This window comes from Psittacula echo, assembly GCF_963264785.1.
Source record: "Psittacula echo genome assembly, chromosome: 3".
Lineage (NCBI taxonomy): Eukaryota > Metazoa > Chordata > Aves > Psittaciformes > Psittacidae > Psittacula > Psittacula echo.
The window spans coordinates 64,151,017-64,173,633 of record NC_137736.1 but is presented as its reverse complement, the minus strand read 5'-3'; the positions used below and the strand labels follow the sequence as shown (position 1 = coordinate 64,173,633).

Below are 22,617 nucleotides of genomic sequence, written 5' to 3'. Positions count from 1 at the left end.
AATTTTTCCTTCCCTCCCCACGGGCACAGTAGGGTTCCTGAAAGCGCCTTTCACCGGCAACAGGCAGGATGCGGATGAAGACACCAATGGCGGCGACACGCCCCTCTCACAGCCTCGACCGCTGACCGGGTGGGGCAGCAGAGCCCCGCTCACCTCCCAGTGAAGTCTCGCGAGATTCCTCCCCGCTACAGGCCAGTTCTCGCGAGGTTTCCGCTTGGCTGCGGGCGGTAGTGGGGTCTCCATGCGGTCGGAGCGGGAGCCTGGGCCGGGGTTCATGAGGGGTGGCGGCCGCGAGAAGTGGCCCATGGACATCCCGTTGCGGCGTGAGTCTCCGCGTCGCGACACAGAGGCTCCGCCAAACCAGCTACCGCCGCCACCACCCCCTTCCCCGCCCTCACCTCTGCCGCCGCCGCCGCCGCTTCACCCGGCGCCGGGTAAACAACGAGATGAGAAAAAAACGGCTCTGAGCAAAGTGAGCGGGCGCGAGCGCAGCTCCAGGCGGGCGGCGGGACCGGAGCGGGGAGAGGGGGCGGTGCTGGGGCTCGCCCCTGGGGTGGGGGGAGGCGGGAGCGGAACGTCTGCGGTGGGAGATGCGGCAGGACCAGAGGAAGTTTGCAGTGGGGAGCACGGCGCAGGTAGGCCCCATTCGACAGAGCGAGGCTTAATTTCAGGAGATTCAGCTGTTTAAACGGATGTTGGTTCGTCTGAAGAATGAGGGTGTCTGTTAACTCAGGTGTTCGAGATCCCCGGCAGCGTTCCTTGTCATCTTTAGTGCTTCAGAAATCGAGATTGGTCGTTGCTGTGGCAAAGCAGCGCCTGCATAGACCAGAGCACTTCTCTCTCCTTTGCTTTATTCTAGCACCTTTCAAAGAATGCGTTACATAGAGTAGTACAAGATTAGATTTATGCTCGTTTTCTAAATTGAAAAACTGAAAATCACCATCACTTAAAAGTTGAGTTAAATCCAGGTAGTGCTAAGAAATGGAAATAGATTGCCTGAAGCTTGATGGCCATTTTACTGATTTCTGTGCCGCTATCGTTGTGTCCCAAAGGTTTTTGTTTAGTTTGCTGGCCTTCATTACTGGCCCTTTTACCTGAATGCGGTGGGTTGACTGGATGCCTGTCAGATCTCTGGCTAGCTGCTCCTTCACTCCTTCCTCAGCAGGACAGGGGAAGAAAATAAGATTAGAAAAACACATGGGTTAAGGTAGAAGCAGGGAGATCATTTACAAAGTGTTGTCACAGGCGTAACAGATGTAACTTGAAGAAAATTTATTTTATTGCTAAGTAAAAGAAAAGAAATCAAAGATTAAAACACCTTCTGGCCTCTTCCTTCCCAGGCTCTCTCCCCCGTGCCCCCAGGCAGTGCAGGAGGGTGGGGAATGAGGGTTGTAGATAGAACATAACAGCTCCTTTCTGCTGCCCCTTCCTTCTCACACCCATTCCCTGCTCCAGCGTGAGGCCCCTGCCATGGGATACAGTCCTTCATGAACTGCTCCAGCAGGGGTCCCTCCCACCCACTGCAGTTGTTCACGAGCTGCTGCAGCATGTGTCTTCTCCATGGGCTGCAGTCTTTCAGGATAAGCCTTCTTCAGCTTGAGCTCCTCTCTGTGGGCTGCAAGTCCTGCTAGAAAACCTGCTTTTGCATGGGTTCTCACAGGCTGAAACTCCCTTCAGGGCATATCAACCTGCTCTGGCATGGGGCTCTCCACAGACTGCAGGTGGATATCTGCTCTACTGTGGACCTCCATGGTCTGCAGGGGGTCCCCACCATGGTAATCTCAAGGCACCTGAAGCATCTCCTCCCCTCCCTTGTTTTCCTTGATGTTTGCAAGGCCATTTCTTTTGCTTTTTCCCCTTAATCCTCTGCTGCTGTGCAGCCTTTTCCGTCCCATCTAAAATACTTTTTCCCAGAGATGCCACTGTCTTGGCTGAGGGGTTGAGCTGTGCCCTGCAGTGGGTCCACTGGAACCTTCTGTGTGCAGCACGGGGTAGCCTCAGTTTCTCCTCACAAAGACCACTCTGGAGCCCCTGCTGCCAGAACCTGGACACATAAACCTAATACACAAAGCTAGTGTTGTAATGAAAGACTTAAAAGTTAGTTTAAGAGGTACTGTAAATTGTATACTGATGCTGTGTTGTTAGTATGTATTTCTTTATTTTGGTCATCTGTTAAAATATTTTGTTACTGGCTACATTACAATGGTTCTCAAGCTCTTCATCAGAATAGTTCAGTTACCTTACAGTTTTACAGCCTTAGCAGAAACTGAGATAGGGAAATTGTTCCACCTGTCAGCAAGTCCAAGAAGGTAAATCACTATTCAGGGAACAGCTTTTAAGGAGGAGTCACATGATTTGTTTAGTCTCTTTCTACAGTATTTAAATCTCCTTTTTCTTTCATATATGCAGGTAGTTATTCGACGCCTTCCTCCTTGTCTAACTAAGGAGCAGCTGGAGGAACAGCTACATCCTCTCCCTGCCCATGATTATTTTGAGTTTTGCACTGCTGATCCCAGGTGAGGATGAGCTGTTTATGTAGGTTTTCAGGTGCTTAAAACCAAATTAAGATATTTTGGACATACCAAATCACCTGGTTTTCCCTTTTTGTTAGTTCTGTTAGGTTGCTTAAAATATTTCTGAAAAGCTGGCTACATATGCAGAGTCAGTGCATCCTGCTCTTTTCTTTTACACTGGTGATTTTTAAACCAGAATATTTCTGTGTATGAATAGGGCATAATTTGGTTTGAAACCCTGATGTTTCTTTTAACCTTCATTGGTAAAATGCAACAGGCTGTTTTATTGGCTGTGAGAAAGATTCAACCTAGGGCAGACATCACGGAATTCTTTTCATGAGTGCCATTTGAGCTTAATTTCTTTGTTTGCTTACATGTTTGTGTATTTTTTTTATGTGTTTTTCAAATAATACAGTTTTATTCATTTTTGTCTCATGCAAAACTAAAATAAAATTGCTGCTATATTTATATAATTTATTTAGTATCACCATAGTAAAATACAATTCCCTTTCAAACAAAACAATTTCCAGAAGAGAAGGAACTTAACCACTGAAATAAACAAAATACCCTATATGCTACATCTGCGTGTTTTCTGGAAAACTGATCCTTCTTGCCTGTCTTAGCCTTAGCGTGCCCTGAATCACCCTCCACTGGCACAAGATTCTTTCGATTGATGACAGAGGGATCTTGGGTGTTTATTGCTAACCAATTTCTAAATGTAGGGGTGACCCCACCCAGAGCAGATAGCCTTTCCTGTGTAGGGGTTTGCTTGTGACCAATTTTGCTTAGAGTGGTCTAGTTCCTGGGTTGATTTTGTTTGACAAAGTGCTGCCACTTCTTGCCAGCACTATGTTATTAGGTGATTAAGTCTGACTAGATAATCTGTCAGAGTCAGTTCCACAGTCAGAAAGAAACATATGTCTTATTTAGCGAATCTTTATGGCAGTTGTGTGACCTACAGTTACAACAGTGCACAGCAAAAAAAATAGTTGGTGCTTCAGATTTCCTGGTAGAACCACAAAGGATATGCTGTTAGGAAGGAGAAGCGTTCAGTATGATTGAAAGTCTTTGTAGTTACTCACATTTTTCTTCTGAAGTTTGTCATCTGTACTTCCAAATGAGTCTCTTTAATGCTTCTGTCCCAGCTGTTCGTTTCATATGGGGAAAATATCAAAGGCAAAGCAAAAATTCTCTGAAGAAGAGCATCTCTGTCCTCAGTGTGTTTAGCTACACAAATGCCAGAAAACAGTTTAAAAGATTACAGTTTTCCAGAACAGTTGTTGGCATAGGAATTTAGGGAGTCAGCCGTCGTAGAAGAGAGAAGGCACTGACAACAGCTGTCCATATGAAGTTTCATTTTCTCTCTGCTTTTATGTCATGAGATTTTTTGAGTATCAGAAATCTTACTGCCCACTTATTTAATTGCACCCATGTCAGGTTACTGATGAAACTGTTTTTTCTCTCATGCTGTGTTATTCATCGTGTACTTTCATATAGCTAGGGGCAGAATGTATGTACGTATTAAAAAGTTTGTTAGATTGCTTGTATTACACAGTAGTTTATTCTGGTAGAGGGATGAGGACATGCTTAAAACACTAAAAAAAATCATTTGCCTTGAAAAGCAGATCTTGGTGATTAAAAGTATAAAGTCTGGAGAAAATAAAGCTGTATTTCTTATATGGTTTTGCTACCTGACTTCAAGCAAACAAAGAATATACATGTTTAATTTTTTTAACAATGGAATCTGATATATGTGTTACTTGGATTTTCAGTTCCCTTTAGTCTTATGTATGAGCCCTGTAATAAAATAATGATCTGGGAGAAGAATGTTCTCTCTCTCCTGAGTTTTGGATTCACGTTCTCTTCTGCCTTCAAAAATTTAAACTTTCTAGAAAAAAAGTGTTTTCATATAAGTCTGAACTTTTCAGCATGAGCTGCTTCATATTTTTTTTTTCTTCATCTTGCTTCTTAAAAATTAAACTTTCATACTAACGGTATGTTTTTTCAGAATGGATTAATCTGTCAAGGTTTGTATGGCTGCAACTTCTTTCATCAAACTTTACAGTTTCAATAGGCATTTAGTTGCAGTTCTGCAGAGTATTGGCTTGACTGGTTATTTGTTCTTTGACTGGCCCAGGATCACCTTGCCCCCTTTGTTTGAATACTGACACATACCCATGTGCATCTGTTTATGATTTAACTCTTTACATGTTCACACACTCAAGAATATAAAGTCAACTTTTAGAAATTGTAAGTTAGAGACAAGATTAATCCACTGAGTCTTAGTCTTCTCTTATCCTTTGGAGAACTCTTTTCTGAGTATAAAGCATTGTATTGCAGTAAGCTGTTGTTCACAGAATTTCAGAAGACTCTGTATGTGTTTTCACACCATTTCAGCTGGCAGGAAGAGCTACAGTACAAAGTGGGCATGTTCTCTCTACAGTGTCCTCTGGTTTTCACTGATGAGCTTTTTTCTAGATCGTGTACCATGTGCATAGTGGCAACCAATCCAGAGAATGCAGTGATAATAAAAACAATAGATGATTAAAAGCAGATTTCATGTTATCAAATAAGAGAATGGTTTGGAGAAGCTACTTAGTGAAGAGGATCTATTTGTTGGAAAGAGAAAGGGGCCTGCATATGTTTTGATGTGGGAGCAGACAAATTTGCTGTACTTTCTCAGTATAACCCTGTCATGTGAAACTCTGGATAACAGAGTTTTCTAATAGCTCCTTCAGATTTCTGAGGAATACGGACTTGGTTTTTGTTTTGTTGTTTGGTTGTGTTTTGGTTTTTGTGTTGTTTTTGTTTGTTTGTTGGGGGTTTTTTTTTTGCAGAACACCTTGTTAAACCATGGAGCCCCTTGTCAAAAGTTGATGCCAGAAATTATGGAGGTTGAAAATGGTTCTGGAGCAATTAGACACTTACCTATGAAAACCGATTGAACACAAGGAAAAAGTTCCGTATTGCGAAGTCCATAGACTGCAAGTAACTGAAATGATGTATTAGGTGAAGTGTCAGTGTACAGTTTCTCCTTTTTAACAATCTACTTGTAAGCATCCTCTACTAGCTGCTGTTGGAAAGAGCACTAGAGAGGTCTGAGTATAATTGTTCCTACATTCTTGTTTCCAAGGTCATTTCACCTAGAGGACAAACCGAAAGACGTGTATCAACTCCAGTTTATCTGTTTTTGCAGTTTAAAGGTCATCTTTAAGTTTACAATGTCTTATTAGAGGCAAGCTATAAAATTTTTTAAGGTTTCATTTGATTAAGTAATGTCATTAATGTATCACACTTTCTTGGTTATATCTATTTCAGTAAAATCAATTCAGAAAGCGACTTGCATTGTGTTTTGTTCATTCTTTTAGATCCATCTGATTCACTGCATTACATTTATTCTCTCTTGTATATTGACATCAAAGTGCAAATAAAACACTGATTCTATGACCTTTAGGAGTGGTTGTTGAATAGACACACTATCCATAGCTGATAATAAAGGTTCTGCCTTCCTGACAGTCTATCTTGTTCTCAGACTCCAAAATATTACCTTTTTTTTTTTTTTTATCTCAAATACCCCTTGAAATCTGAACAGGAGCTTTGCTTCACATGAAGGCCAGTCAAATAGTCAATGCCATGCCACGTATCACAGACAGTGATAAAGCTTCTTGCAGACAGCACTCCTTTTCCTTCCATAGCTTCTTCCTAAAGTTTTGCTTAGGGTTATTGTAGGCAAATAGCATTAACACTATAGGATGGCATGTGGGAGCTGCAGCTCTGAAGGGGCAGCATCTTTAGATCTTCAAGGGAACCACCACTACTAAGTTCTGGAGATGGAATGAGTGACAGTCTGTCATCACAACTGATGCTGCTTTGCTGGGCAAATTGTGCTCACTTTTAAAAAGGGAAGACTAATTTAAAATTGTGCCAGTTCCATCAGCTGTGTGAGTGACCACAGAAGGTGAGAGACAAACATGGATTTTAGCTTGGCATGACAATGTAGATGATGAGTTACTCATTTGATCAAAACTTACTGTGTAATATAAAAATGGATGGAGGAGTTTATTTAGCACTCCAAAATTTACACATGGAGATCTATCCATGTATATGTTTATATACACCATGATTGATAGATAAGTATTTTTACTAAGATGTGATGGCTGTTTTTGTAGTTTACATGTTGCTATTTATATTTTAGATACCTATTTAAAATGGCTTTTGTGTATACCAAGCTTTTTACACAGTTGTGTTAAAACTTATTTTGTAGAAACAAACTGTTAGAATGTGTTTGTTACTAAAATTAGTATAAAAATAAGGGCTTAAAGAGATAATAGTATTATGGAAACCCATGTAACCTAAAAGATTGAATACCCTTTAATTTACAGCAAAAACTAAAGACAGTGTGTTGTACTGGACAAGTGTGTACAGTCAGACCCATCTGTGTTATTGCCATTAGATTGCTCTAAGTGATGTCCCAGAGATACCAACATCACATGCAGTGCATCTGTCCAAACCATGATATGGATGGAAAGCAGCATTATAGACAGCAAACATGGCAAAATAAAACCAGCTGCCTGATCGTAACTGCGCGACCTCAAACCCCATTCAAATCCTGAATGAAACCTGTGCTCCTTGAAAAAGGAGGAGGCACACAAAGCCCAGTGCCCCTTTTGTGGGACTCGGAAGGCAAACTTCTGAAGAGCAAAAGCTGTGTTTTATCCAGCAACTGCTGAACACAAAGTGCAGGAGTAGAGCAGGAGTATTTCTTTGTAGGAGAGGGTATTAGTCACAGGGTGCCTGTGGCCCTGTGAAGCCCCATGCATTCTTTGCTGTGTAGTTACACAGGTGAGTTCTCAGTGGATAAAAGATGAAATCCAGAGAGGGGAGCAGCACTTGGAAGTCAGATGTCTGAAACATGGAATGAGAGACAGTGTTTAGTATGCAAGCCAGTGCTAAGCATTCAGTCTGCTAGATTTAGTAGTTTCCCATTTCAAGAGTGACTTTTTATGCATTTTTTTTTAGGCACACTGCTGGGTCAGAAAGTCTAAGGCAGGGGTCTGAAACACTCAGTGATCAGGCTTTAATACACTGGGCACCCTGACAGCTAATTTGGACTCATATGAGAACCAACTTTTGTTTGCTTTGCATCTTGGTGTTAGCTCTGCAGCCGCTCTTGAGATAACTTGTGTTGCATACACAGACTGGAGATTTGCATATCTGATCAGAATTCTGAATGGTTTGCAGAACCCCATGACAAAACACAGCCATGTGCATCTATGCTTACTTAGTCAAGCTGTCGAAGGGTGCTTTCAAGTGGCCCATAGCTGTGTGGCACTAGTGTAGGCTGTGGTGGATGAGGGAGCATGCTGTACCTGTAGTGTCTGATTTGTGTCAGGAGCATAGCCCCAGCCATGCCCTAGCAGGCATTTTTATGGGTACCTGCTGACACTATTATGGTATTCCCATCCTAGAATATAAAAATATAAAAAGCATATATGGATGAAATAGCTCTTCCTTAGAAGTCTTATCTTCTGCTTGCTGTAGAATCACTCCATAGCTGGTATTTGCAGCTAAGTGAAAATTACATCTAAATTAAAAAATACACCTAGGTTGTTTTTTTTTAAACATTCCTCCTGGCTACAATATCAAACATAAAATTGGTGGGTTTACAAAATCACTAGTTAGTTATAGACAGCACTGCTCTTCATCACCTGCTACTCACCTTCTATCACCCAAAATGAAATCCATATGAAGGCCCATTTGTAAAAGAAAACGTTACTTGGATTGTAGTAACTGTGCTGCTTTGAGCTGCCACATTTGTGGATCCTGTGATCCAACCAGTATTTTTGCTCTTTTTCACTCGTCATGAAATCTCTGAAATAGCAATGGGATTGAAATGCAGAAATGTGTGTTTATTGTCTCCTGCTGCTGGCTGTCAGTTTGTCTGAAGACTGGCCATGTTCATAATAGTATTATGAGCATAGGGTGTTAAAGTTACAGGCTTGTGTTCAGGTGTGTTCAAAAACCTGGAATAATACAAAACCATCACGGAATTCACTGAAGATAGTTCAAGCCAAACTTCGCTGTATCACAGTTGCGGGGATTTAAAACATGTACATGCCATGATTCACATAACAGCTGATGGGTGATAATTCATTAAATTGCATGAACTCAGTTTCGCTGTGGTTGATGGTATGCCAACCGTGAAGTTTTTATTAGGCACATTAAACATTTACCCCTGGAGTGAGGTCTCTGCCAATAAATTCCTGAAGAATCAGAATTAGTTTAGGTAAGTACCTGTTCTTTTGCTAGAAATGCTTTGGATTTTCACAGTAATCGTTCTTCACATCTAGACATTGCATATCTATTGATATAGGTGTATGTCAGATTGAGTTTATTTATTTGTATGTAATTCAGTGGATTATTTTGCCAATTACTGGGTTATTTAATCTTTCTTAAAAGTAGAAATCTCTCTAAATACAGTGACAGCATGGCAACTGCCCTTTCACGAGGAGCTTTTACTTGCTTTCTCCTGTTTCAGTGACAAAAGATTTCCTTAGCATGACCAAGAAGTTCCCCCAAAGCTCTGCTGTTATTCCTGTTTCTTAAATCATTAAATATGAGACTTAAAGCTTTGATCCTGCACAATGGAAGCATATGCTATAAGTATTTGTTTCAGTTCAGAATAAATGTCACAGTTGCATGTGGGAACCCAGTTGTTCAGTTAATTTTTGTTATATATATATATATAATTAGATTTGTGTATGTAAAGAGTTCAATATGCATGTTTAGGGTAGCTGTTTCTCAAAGAAGATGAGAATTGCAGTGTGATCCTTCTAATTCTACTTTCTTAGTAGTTCTGAACAGAATAGTAAATAACAGAAAATAAAATTGTTTCTTGTTGCAGCCTTTATCCTCATCTCTACTCAAGAGCATACATTAACTTTAGAAATCCTGAGGACATCCTTCTTTTTAGAGATCGCTTTGATGGCTATGTCTTCATTGATAATAAAGGTTGGACTATTTGTAAGACATTAAGTGCATATATACATACACTATTTTAGAACATCCATTTGCTTCCTTTTTGCTAGTTATGTCTTTTTTTCCTCGATACACAGCTAATTGCCTAAAAATATATTAAAATCTAGCACTTGAACAATGATGAAGTGCAAAATATATTTGTCCATACAGTCTTGCTTGTCTGTGTGGTGTGCATGCTTTATCTGCATTCTTATACCTTAAACAATATGATATCAACATCTTACTAAGATCCTTATATGAACTTCACAATACATCACAACAGTAACTAAACACAATGCAAGCATGAATCGTTACATCTGCAGTGTATTTCTGTGGGATAAAGTTGTGCCACTTATTCCCATTTTGAAAAAGCAAGACGAAAACTTGACTTCATTATTTTGGTTGCCCACTTTGAGATATGTATGGCCTGATGATTTAGCGCATTTGCAGGTATCTAGATTGGAGTTCCATGAACAAAAGCGACAAAATTGGTTGCCATCTTTAGAACATTCAATCTGCAAAAGTTTGACCAATAGTAAGGAAAAACTCTGTAATGTAGGTATGGATAAATCCAGGTCTCTTAACAGTAGCATGAAACTGCCATAGCCAAGAAATGGCATTTTCCCTTTAGAAGTTCCTTGCCTCCTTCACGCATACCTTCTGTAAAAAAATGCATGGATTGTATAAAACAGAAGTGAGCATGTGGGTTTCTTTTGTAGGCATTGTCTACTCTGTACACACAGTGTGTGATTCCCAGATTTCAAATTGTGTGTATTTTAGGTAAAAAAAAAAGAAAGAAACTATTTTTACGATTCTGCCAAGACTTCACTGTTCCCAAATTAAGCACATTCTTAGGTGTTATGCTTTACTGAATCCAGGATATTCGGTATATTACAAAACTGAGCATGGACACAGCTGGCTGATTCAGCATGATTGATTGTGCAAATAAAGAGCACAGGTTTTGATTAAATATACACTCTGGTGAGGCTTCTGTCAGCATTGCATTTATGAGGCTAAAATTAAAACAAGGATTACCAGATTCAATAAGGTTAGCAAATGTTCGAACAGATTTAAGCCTGGTTTTCAGTGGACTTGAGCAAAGTGTAATCTTGGGCCTGCTGCAAGTGGAAACCAGGCAGAATTCAAAAGTTACACACAGTTCTGACTCCAGTCTAAAGAAGAATCCAATGTTTAAGGCAAAATTAAAAACAGAATCCATGCCAGTAAACACAGTCAAGAAGTTGCGTAGTCCATCATAAACAGAAAGAAGTTTCACACAGTTTTACATGTTGAGTTTTACAGTTATGGTTCTAAAAGAAGGTGGTACGTTTTATTATTGTGTATCACCCAGCATTTATTTACTTTTTAAGCTTTTTGACAACAAAACTTTACAGAAGCAACTCATCTGTTTCAGATTCATTTCCCAGAAGTATTTACCACTTGTCAGGCTGAGATTTTATGTAAGTTTTTCTAATCAATGAAGAATTAAAAAGGAATTATAAATGGTAATGCAAGAAATTTACTGTGCCGCAGTAGTCATCATCATATTGACAGTTTTTGTTAGCATGTCCAAAACTATTCAATGTTGCAATATATAATTAAAATACAAATGTATTTTGGTTTGAATCTAAAATAATTTTATTAGAAGTTTGGATAGGATTGTAGAATCATTCACCTTTGATTTCAAGTTAGACTGCCAACACAAGTTTCAAGACTTTTGAAAATCTTACTTGAATATGGGGAAAGTGTTTGCCTCTCACAAAATTAAGCGCTGATCTCCTTTAAGGTTTGGAGTATCCTGCAGTGGTTGAATTTGCTCCATTCCAGAAGATTTCAAAAAAGAAGCTGAAGAAGAAAGATGCCAAAGCCGGGAGCATCGAAGATGGTAAACATATTTTCTTGGTGTCCCAGTGGAAAGTGGATTCCATTTCTGTGATGCACTGCAAAGTATTAATCCAAAAATTTTTCTTCACAGATCCAGAATATAGGAAATTTTTAGAGAGTTATTGTGCTGATGAAGAGAAAATCTGTGCCAATCCCGAGATTCTTTTGGGAGAGATTGAGGCCAAAACAAGGGAACTCATTGGTCTGTTTTCTTGATTTTTCTTTCTATTGAGAATATTAAGTATCTTATTTTTTTATCTTTATTATATTACCTGCAAGAGCTGACCTGTTCAGTCTAACAGACTGGGACTATCGCAGTTAAATTTTTGTTATCCAGCCAAGTTGTGGCAGGAAACACCCCACCTATTAAGTCTCTATGCATGGAATCAGTTGACTTTACTGGAAGTTTTGCATGCACAGTAGCTTCAGAAATAGGTCCTTAATAATTCTGAATGTTTTCAGATGTATTAAAAGGTGGAAGATTTATTTTAAAAAGCTAAAATAGCTGGTTATTTAACAATTGATCCTTGGTACTAGCTGCTTTTCTTGAGAAACATGGAAAGATCTCTCTATTCTCATGGTCAAGATTCTGCAAAAGCTTTGAAAGTAAGGCAACACCTTGTTTTCTGTATGCATGCAGCATGAGTTTCACAGTGTTGGGGGGAATCTTTAGTAAGAACAACACTGAAATCTTCAGTGCTATTATGCAGCTTTCAGGATGACATGGAATAGTGATGTGATGTGCTGTATCTCTAATTGACAACATGCAGAACACTTAGTCTTTCCCTAGACATGACAATTGAATAGGAAGAAAAATCAACCTTCAATATTATTTATTTACAGTGTAAAAGTAGCCTCCTCTTTTGATTAGAATCATAAGAAGAGAATCATAGAATCACTTAGGTTGGAAAAGACCCTTAAGATCACTGAGTGCAACCATTAACCTAGCACTGTCAAGTCAACCACTAAAACATGACCCTAAGTGCCACATAAAACATCTTTTAACTGCCTCCAGGCATGGTGACTTCCCTGGGCAGCAAGTTCCAGTGCACAACAGCCCTTTTGTTGAAGAAATTTTTCCCAGTATCCAGTCTAAACCTCCTGTAGCATAACTTGAAGCTGTTTCTTCTCATCACTTGTTACTGTTGTTTGAGAGTTGACTGGAGAGTTTTGTAACTAAATTTAGAGGAAATGGAAATGTAAGAAGTGTGGACATTTAAATAATCGTGTTATCAGTAGAACTTGTTTGTTGTAGTTCTAGATAGGGAAGTTTCCCAACAATTTTTATTTGCTCCAAATCTTCCCTAGTATTTGACAGCAGAGTAAAAGCAGTCCAAATTTTCCAAGAAGTTTACAATTCACAGAAAGTTTGCAATTACAAGAAAGATTTACAAACTTAAAAATATTGTATCAGCAAAAAGGATTAGTCATGAGAGTTGCAGATTTCTGAGTAAGAATGTTGGCTGAAGGCTGCTTTACATTAGGAGTATTAATTTTTGGTTTCTGTTAAATCACAGGATATCAAATCAGTTGTTTTATTTTTTCTGCTATTCAAAACTATGGCTATTGCTAACAATATAAAACTGCAGTGGATAGCAGAATTATGGCAAGTTTATAGGAGAATTATGGGAAGGATTAGTTGTATGTCCAGTTTTAAAGGTGTTAGCTCCTACTGAAGTCAGTGAAAGATGTGCCTAGGACTTTGTTGGCAGAATTGGGCCTCACATTCTCAAGATTTTTCCAGGTAGTGTTACTGCAAACCGACATGTTTCATGCATCATGTCAGATACATTAGCTCATCAGTTTTCACATGACAGAGATACAGCAGATTTTCTCTGTAACAAGATGAAAATAAGCTCATTCTTCTGGCTTGTTTGTAGAGAGCAAGATTAAAAGTCACTGCTGACAGATGTCTTCATTTTGTAGTTTATTTTATTTTAAAATTTCTTAAATATTTTAAGAAAGACCTGTTAAACCTGTTAGATTTTTATTTGCAGTAAGGCTTGTAAATAAGATGGGTGATAGTCAGGTTTGAGAAACATTCTTTTTTGCCCTCCTCTTCTGACAGTACTTATCACACTGCCTCTCTCCCTTGAGCTTACAGTTGTAATTTCTGAGTAAACCTTTTGCACCATAGCCTTAGTCATGGCTAGGGTCAAGTTCTGGACTCCCAGTGCAGCTTATCCTTTCCCCAGGCCCTCCAATTAAAATTTGTGATCACTTTCATCATGTAAAAGAGCCCAGAAGCAGACACTGCTCAGACAGGAGAACTTAATGGAGCTGGAGAGAGAGAAGCAGAGATGCAGGTCTTGAGGGCCTGGTAGGGAAGGTTTTGTTTGTTGCTTTTGACCATTGATATTTGCTAAAAATAAATACTGAATCCTATCAAACCTTCTCATTCATAAATGTGTAACAAGGTTTTATCATTAATGAATGGGTTACTCTCAGGATATTCACACTTTCAAGAGAAAAACACTTAGATGTTTTGGGATTAATTGTGTCTAGATTTTAGCTGTGCCATTTCAAATATATTGAAACTTTTTTTTATTATTATTACTTCTTCCTTTTTTCTTTCATTTTTTTTCTTCCAAATCCTGCCATGCATTTCAGTTGTGAAATTTTCTTCAGGTTTGATGACGAATCCTATGCATAACTGTAGAGTAGCTTCTAGTAGTAAACATTTTTTGTAACTCTATCCTGGGACATCTAAGACTGACAAAATTTGTTGTGACTAACAGCTGTAAAATATGAATGCTATACATGATACAGAATTTGTTGATGTTCTCTGAGTATTTGTAGAATTTGGGGATGGTTCAGGCAGGTGACTTAGGCTAGATTTCAGAGTGTGGAGACAGCTCTATAGCATAAGACTAGCTGTATGATCCAGCAGAGGAGGCATTTGATTTGCTATTTGGGAAGCCAGAGTTTTATTGAATCTGCTGATACTTTGTTGTGTTGCTGGGACAAACCATTTCTCTCTTATTTATCTTGTTTTCCCATGGAGAGGTGAATGCTAAATGGTAGTTCAGTGGAAATGTTGCATGAGAATGAAAATGCTTCCCTCATGATGTACTTTGAAACCTGGGATTGAAAAGTGCTGTATGAGATTACATGGGCTGCATATGAACAGCAATATATCTGGGTTTCGATGTACAAAATTAAATGGTAGGAACAGATTCTGAACACATTTATTTCCTTTTTTGTGAAATAACTGTTTGATGAGCAAGAGAAAAAAAAATTGTCTTGAACTGAAAAGATATGAGTTTTACTTAAACATTAAATAAAGATGCAACTTATCTCTGTTGCTTCTAACTCTAACAGCAAAAAAGCAACAAAGTGTTTCTAAAGCAGTATGATAGGAATGCCTTCAAAAATACGTAAAACAAATAGGTTTATTAATTATTTAGCTCCCTTGCAGGTCAAGCTAGGAAAAAAGGGGTTAGTACTAAAGTAATGAGTACGTATTTTAGGAGTTGAACACTATATCACAAATTTTTTGTGTTTTAGCTAGAAGAACAACACCCCTTTTGGAATATATTAAAAATAGAAAATTAGAAAAGCAGGTACGTTCAGACTTTTGCCTGAAGTTCAACATTTACGTTTCACATGGTTTTCTGTTGGACAATTCAAAATTAATCATTTTGAACTCTTCAGAGAATACGAGAAGAGAAAAGAGAAGAACGAAGGCGGAGAGAACTGGAGAAGAAACGTCTGCGGGAGGAAGAGAAAAGGAAGCGCAGAGAAGAAGAAAGACGTAAAAGAAAAGAAGTGGAGAAGCAGAAGAAAATCTCTGAAAAAGAAATAAGGATCAAGGTACCTCAATGAAAACATAATGTTCTTCTGCTGAAATTATCCAGAACTTCCTTTGCTATCCCACTGTTTAATTTAGTGCACTACAGTATAGTGTGGAGATACCAGACCAGTTCTGACTGGAAGGGAAAGTAACGTAGGACTTTGACTAAGTAACAGTGTTTGAAAGTGGAACTGATTGCCTTAGGTATCAGTTACCAGTACTATCAGTTACTAAGTAACTATCAGTTACTCAGGTACCAGTCTATAAAGTGCTGATGCAGTCATGGCAGGTAACTCAGATATCTTTATACAGCACTGCTGCATTCTATGCTGACATAACCTGGCAGAACCAAATTGTTCTGTGCCAGCATGTTGGAAGATTATTGCAAATATGGCTTTAATACTTCATGTCATGTAAATCTTCTAGCCATGTCTGCAGTGAGTTTTTAGTGATTATGCTCTGAGCTTACGTATTTTAATAGCATGCTTTAACCAAGTTATAACAAAGTCATGATAATTTCAGGCTGTGCTGCCTTAATAACAGTCTGAATTGATGTGTTATTAATGGTTTCACTTAGGCAGGTGTATTTTGTGCTATTAACTCTGGACATTTAAAACCCTATTTGCATAAGATGACATAGATACAACCTATTCATCTGAACTAAATTTTGTGGTATTGGAAAAGCTTTATAGGCTGTTTTGAAGAGGAAAATTGGTGTAAGAGGCTGTAGCTTAATGCAAGGACACACAGACTCACTCCAGATCTCGTGTGGAGAAGCCACAGATCTATTTCTTTTTTCTTCTGGATAACAGTTTCCTTCACCTGAATGTATAAAAATAATTCTGAAGCCAAATTACAGCTTTTTCATATCTGGGCATAAGAAACCACTCTAGAAGTTCAGAAGAAAGAGACTTACTCCTTCAAATGTATTCCTCAAAGTGGTTGTCCAAAACCCCCCAGTATTTACGATGTATCTGTGGTAACCTATCTGTGGTTACCACAGATGTATCTGTGGTAACAGCTAGCTCTATCTCTGACAGAAGAGGAAAATGTTACCTGAGAGAAACATTAGAGAAGTTTTAAATATTGGAGAAGAATAACCTGTGCTCATTTCAGAAAAACTGGCGAAATGAAAAGGCTTATGAGAAGCTCTGCTTATTCCTGCTATGTTAAGAGATATGGTCCTTCTATAAGGATTATTCCTGTAATGCTAGACATGCTCAAGCCCTATGTGGGTTATTTGTCAGGAAATGAAGAGGCTTCTTGAAAATCTTTATCTCCAAGGTGAAAATATAATGCAGCCTTTTCTGCTAATGTCATAATAATTTCCTCAGTGTGTATTGCTGTCAAGGTCTATTTATACTAAGGACATACTTCTATATGCCAGTCTATCCAAAGTAGTTCACGTGACACACATTTTATATATAGTATTTCAAGGAGTGAAGTATTAATCCTGATCTCTTTGTAGTATGGTAGAAGTTCTACTTCTTATTTAATTGGCAATAACATCGAGCTCTATTATCCGATTTCTAAGAAATCAAAGACCATAATAATGTCTTTATGTATGCAAGTCAGGAGAGAGTAGATAAGTGCTTTCTCCAGTATTCTCAGCATATTTAAAAGTGTGCAGTTGAATGCCTGGTAATAACTTTCATTCCTCAGCAAAAGTAGACTGCCATTTTTAAATAACTTTAAATTTCATAAATAAATAAAACTTTGTAAAATACATTCCTATCATTTAAATAAGATATTTTAAAATCTTAATATGCCACCAATATATTTAATACATTGTTAAAATGTCTGCTGCAACAGAGGAGAGTAATTTTACATCATAATGTAAATAAATATCCCTTAGCTTCTCAAGAAGCCTGAAAGAGGAGATGAACTGGCCAGTGAAAAGCACAAAGAAAAAGGTGAAGAAGCTGACATTGAGGAAAACAAATGGGAAAAATCATCTGCATCTGGGAGTATAAGATCCAAGTCTTTGGAGGGTTCACTAAAAGACCTTAAGGAAAAGTAAGTAATATTTCTCTTTTAGGCTTCAATTTACATCCTAAATGCTTTCATCTCAAGGCTTCAAGAGGATATAACTGGTGCACTGACTCGTGTTTTGTCAGCAAAGAACTGATTTCATTCTGTGTGTGACCAAATCTCTCACTGTCCTTTTTGTAAAAGGTTTTTAGTAACAGCTTGCTGAACTGATGGGAGTATTAGTGGATGCAATTTGTTATTTGTGAAATGTTTTGAAATCCCAGATTGGAAGGATTTCTGCATGAAATGCATTCAGAGTTTCATTGTTATTTCACCTGTTCCTCATCAAGAGCTCAGGTAAGGCCTTCCTTCCATTACTGATGCCAAACTAAATTAGCTAAGATGCCTTACTTTTCCAGGTGCAAACCAGAATCCTTTTGACTGTGCAGGTACAGTAAGTGCTACCTTGTCTTTCCAAGTGCTCATTTCATCATGATTATTAGTTGATGTGCTTAGGTTGCAAACTATGAGCTATTTCAGCTGGCTCAAAAATTAAAATTGAAACTATTTTGTCACTGACTCAGAAATCACTAATAAACTAACTTACAGCTCTGTGTTCAGGAGACTGAGTTACCTGTTTGAAACCATATCTTAAAGCTCAGTAACAATATTTTTCTACCACAGACTAAAACCGCAGTAGGTATGTGAATGTACACGGTCACAGAGGGATTTGAAACTCTACCAAACAGAAGTATGCTTCCATTCCCTTTACTTCCATTAATTTCTGCTTTCTCTTTCTCTGTCTGTGTAAATTTCTCTTGTGTCTCTACTTTGTAGTTGCTTACCTCACTGTTTCCTCTCTTGCCTGCCTGTTTGCTATGACTCAATTTTAGAAAGGTACTTTAATCACTGTTGAACTGGAGTTTGTATCCCTGTCACCTCCCCACCTCCAGGTACATCCATTCCTTCCTCACCCACAGTAACAGGCAGGGGAAGAGACAGATACCAGACAACGCTACAGCAACACATTGAGATGTGTCATCCTGGCTTTTTGGAAAGTTATGCTCTGAGCCTTGCTAGGACTTGGAGTTAGTGTCTAGAATAACATATTAAACATGAAACAAAACAACTTACACACACACACACCTTGAGAGCTAACATAGTATTATATATATATATGCTACAGGTACAGTATCTCTCTAACTATGGTTGATTCACATACCTGTGACAGCTGGGATGTTGCTTCCACTTGGTGAATGTGTTATGCTGACACAAGCACAGACTTCTGAGATGCTGAATAACTTACCTGTCATTCAGGTTTTGTTGCTGACCTCCAGATTTTGCTGAGATGGGGCCCCTGTCTTGATGGCCCCAACAATGCCCAAGTTCATGGCAGAGGCTGACAATTTTCACAGTTCTGTTATTTTTTTAAATAAAGAAGTGATACAAAAAGATACAATTTTACTGATATGAAACCATTCTAAACGAGAAGCATATCACTATTTGATCACTACACCATTAGAAAATCACCACTCTCCCTGATTCTGTCTGCTGATTCCCAAAACGTGAACACACTGTCAAAAGCAACTTTCCTGTTTCAATTTTTTTATCCATATGTAATATATAAAAAGAAACTGCCTGTGTCTGTGCTCCTTTTAAAGTTCAATCTATTCTGTAATCTTTCTTCATTATTTGCAGTTTGGCTGTATGAGAGAAGCACCTGCTTGCTGAACAGGAACAATGAAGTGAATGAGAGAGCTGAGAATTGTATCAGACAGGCAGCAAAATGTTGCAGACTAATAATGTTGATAATATAAACCCATTGCAGCATAGCAGAAATTAAGTATTATGTTGTGGTAAGGTAATGGTCTTTTGCCTAAATGAAATATGAAAAGGTAGGCTAAATTACTTGGAGACGTAATAAACAAAATTCTGGAACATAACTATTCATTTTCACAAATGCCTTCTGCAGGTTGTAATGTTGGTGAATAATTTTTGTTAAATAGAGACATAGAACTTTACAAATTGATATATGTTCCTTCAGGCCTTGAATGTTCCCATTCAAGGGTTTACTCGTACATGAGTCACCTCAAGAACAGGCCATGAGAGCTAATCATAAAGCATGTGTTTATGTGCAGAGCATTGAGGAACTATTTATGGGATTGCTAAAAAGGATAAAAATTGAAGAATGGGCCTTCCACAACAGTTGCACAGCCATCTGATTTTGGTTGTAAAGCTTTGCCCGCTATTTTGAACTAAATGCATCATCTAGGGCTGGACGTACATGAATTCGGGAAAATTGCACCTAACCCCTTTCTAATGAGAAGAAAACAGCCTTTCCATGCAATTGATCTAAACATTGTTGAAGTCAAGCAAAGGCTTTGTATTATAATCTTCATCAGGTTTGGGTTTTTTTCTGTTAATTGCTTGGATTTTCTCTCTTTTTATGCATACTCATAGGTCACAAAATGACAGTGACAAAGAGCAAAGAGATTTGGAGAGAAGATTTCGAGAAAAAGAACCTGAGAGACAAAGGTATCGATTGGATGATGGCAGAAAGCATAGAGCTCACTATGAGTTTGACAAGTTTGTGAGAAGGAATGAAGAAGAGCTGAAATGGGGGAAAGGATACAATCAAGACAGAGGAAAGAAAGGGAACTACAACTACAGCTTCACTGTGGAGGCAGTAGACAAACTGGGTAAAGAGGACAAGTGTGATGACATGGCATCCACAAAGGAGCGCATAAGAAATAAGGTTCTTTTATTCATTTAGGATAATCTTTCATTAGTTAAATATTCTTCAAGATCACAGATTTTACTTTTCAAACTCAGCATGAAGATGCTTTTTCAGAAAAAGCAATTCTTTCTTTCATTTTCACTCAAACACAGACTTCTTTCTGTTGTTATCAGAGGACAACAGCAGCTAAAATAAGGTTACAGGTCACTCATTCATACTTACAATATATAGGGAAGGCTTTCTATCTTCCTTTCAACCCTAGCGTTTTTAGAATGCTATTCTTGGAAGCCTTGTATTTTACAAGCATATTAAAAAGAGTCATACTTCTGATCTATAAGGAAATTTAAAGAAAGTGGCATCCTAGTCTTAAAAATCTACTTCGATTACCCAGCTCGTAAGGGAATTATGGATTGGACAGGCATTGCTTGGTAAAGGAACTCTAAGAACTTAAATAAATAGCTAATTCAGAGACCATTGTGTAGAGAGGGTGTGAATGCACAAATTCTTGAGTTGTGCTAGCTTTCATGCAAACTGCAAGGTACTGTGATATGAAAAATCATTTGGACCCTTTACCATAAACTTTCAGTGGGCACTACTTGTCAAGAGGATCTAACTTTATGCAGCTGTTTGTGATGCAGAAAGATGGATGCCAGACATTTCATACCATACTACAGAGTACTACCTAGAATAATCTGGTTGTATGGCCCAATAGTGAACGTTGTTATCTGGTCTAAAGAGATGGAGAAACAAAGTGGAGGGAAAAAGACAAAGGTGAAGGAAAAGGAAAGAAAAAGGGAACATGCATTTTGAGAATAAGAAAATGAAAGAACAACAGACTAGAATGACTTCAAATTATGAAGGCAATTGAAAATTAGTATGGTTTGATTTAGGACAATTTCAGTGCTCTGCCACTGTCTTAAAATGCGCTGTTTGAAAGCTCAGAGTTTGGTGAATGGGTTACTTAATAACATTAAAAAACTGGTGAGAGTAAACACTCTTATGTAGGAAGACTCCTTTAACAGAGTTTCTAAACAGTGTGTTTTCATATTGAAATTTCAAGAATAAAACATACTCTGGTGAAGTTTAGTATAGGATAATTTTCCAGTTGTTACCTGCTAAACTGTTCTGGTTTGTCTTTTTTTTTTTTATGCTTGTGTTTGTTATTCATTTGCAGAATTGCAAGTGTACAGGCCATTGTTCTTGATGTTAGTGAAGGTAGCAATATTTTTCAGAGTTTCACCTGTAATACTGTGTTTGATAATTGTCAGCACTGTTTCTTCTTGTTTATGTCAAATCATAGAATCATAGAATGGTTTGGGTTGGAAAGGACCTTAAGATCATCAAGTTCCAACCCCCTGCCATGGGCAGGGACTCCTCACCCTAGACCATGTTGCCCAAGGCTCTGTCCAACCTGGCTTTGAACACTGCCAGGGATGGAGCATTCGCCACTTCCCTGGGCAACCCATTCCAGTGCCTCACCACCCTCACAGTAAGGAACTTCTTCCTTATATTTAACCTGAACTTCCCCTGTTTAAGTTTAAACCCGTTACCCCTTGTCCTATCACTGCAGTCCCTGATGAAGAGTCCCTCTCCAGCATCCTTGTAGGCCCCCTTCAGATACTGGAAGGCTGCTAAGAGGTCTCCACGCAGCCTTCTCTTCTCCAGGCTCAACAGCCCCAACTTTCTCAGCCTGTCTTCATATGGGAGGTGCTCCAGTCCCCTGATCATCCTCGTGGCCCTCCTCTGGACCTGCTCCAATAGCTCCATGTCCTTCTTATGTTGAAGGCACCAGAACTGCACACAGTACTCCAGGTGAGGTCTCATGAGAGCAGAGGGGCATGATCATGTATCACAGGTTCTTTTAAATTTTACAGCTTTCTTCACTTATTCAAAATGCCTGGCTCCCAAGAATAGCATTATAAGCAAGACAGATATTAAAGACTCAGTCAATTTTCATTATACTCCATTTTTTTCCTGGGTCTGAGGAAATATAAAGTGATTTAACACAACATCTGCTTTCTTCACAAACATTCATCACTTAAAATCCCACATATGTATCCTTCAGAGGTTTCTCAGAGTATTAACCATGTCTCCTTTCTTCCAGGATCGCCCAGCCATGCAGTTATACCAGCCAGGAGCTCGCATTCGAACGCATATGGGATGTACAAGTAAAACCTATGACTGCAGTGGGAGACCTGTCGAAGATGCTCTTGATAAAAGGTATGAGGCAGATAATTCAGCTGGAGGGTGTTCTGAGAAGAGTGAAGAACCAGAATAAAACAAAATGGAGGAAAGACTTGTGGAAAGGGATGAACTTAAGATTCAGTGTCACTACACAAAAACCCCATGGGGCTGTTCCAGAACTCCACAGGTGACTGCATCAACAAAATCAGCGTAGTTCTGCCTCTTACTTTCTGTAAAGTGAATGAAAGAGTGACTGGAAACTTTTAACTTACTGCAAAGGAATATTGTTGCTTTTTTACAAAAGCAGTGCAAACACCATTTGCCTAATTTAAAAGCAGTTCAATATTTTATTAGATTTATTTTGAAAACCTCTAATAGTTTTAGAGAAGTATTTATATAAGATTTTTCAGAAGCTATTTCACCTTTTCAAGCCTGAAGAGATGAAGGGTTAATTTTCATCACTTTGAAATCTGAGGCACTTTAAATGCGTTTGGTGCATGACGTGAGGGTCAGAGGAC

The 22,617-nt window shown here is 38.6% G+C and overlaps 1 protein-coding gene across 1 annotated transcript; it reads left to right on the top strand.

The window, feature by feature from the left end:
- The first annotated feature begins 211 nt into the window (after positions 1 to 211).
- On the top strand, positions 212 to 22,314 carry UPF3A (UPF3A regulator of nonsense mediated mRNA decay). Its single transcript, XM_080612734.1, has 10 exons — positions 212 to 472; positions 2,410 to 2,516; positions 9,418 to 9,524; positions 11,317 to 11,415; positions 11,506 to 11,616; positions 14,922 to 14,977; positions 15,069 to 15,227; positions 17,063 to 17,223; positions 19,639 to 19,933; positions 22,020 to 22,314. The coding sequence occupies exons 1-10, from the start codon at positions 242 to 244 to the stop codon at positions 22,191 to 22,193; spliced, it is 1,500 nt and encodes a 499-aa protein (XP_080468860.1). The 5' UTR covers positions 212 to 241; the 3' UTR covers positions 22,194 to 22,314.
- Positions 22,315 to 22,617: the final 303 nt, after the last annotated feature.

Excerpts from the sequence above, each read along its gene's own strand:
- UPF3A (XM_080612734.1), top strand. The coding sequence starts at position 242 with ATGCGGTCGGAGCGGGAGCCTGGGCCGGGGTTCATGAGGGGTGGCGGC. Across the intron at positions 9,525-11,316 it reads TGTCTTCATTGATAATAAAG|GTTTGGAGTATCCTGCAGTG; the intron begins GTTGGACTATTT and ends ATCTCCTTTAAG. Across the intron at positions 11,416-11,505 it reads AGCCGGGAGCATCGAAGATG|ATCCAGAATATAGGAAATTT; the intron begins GTAAACATATTT and ends TTTTCTTCACAG.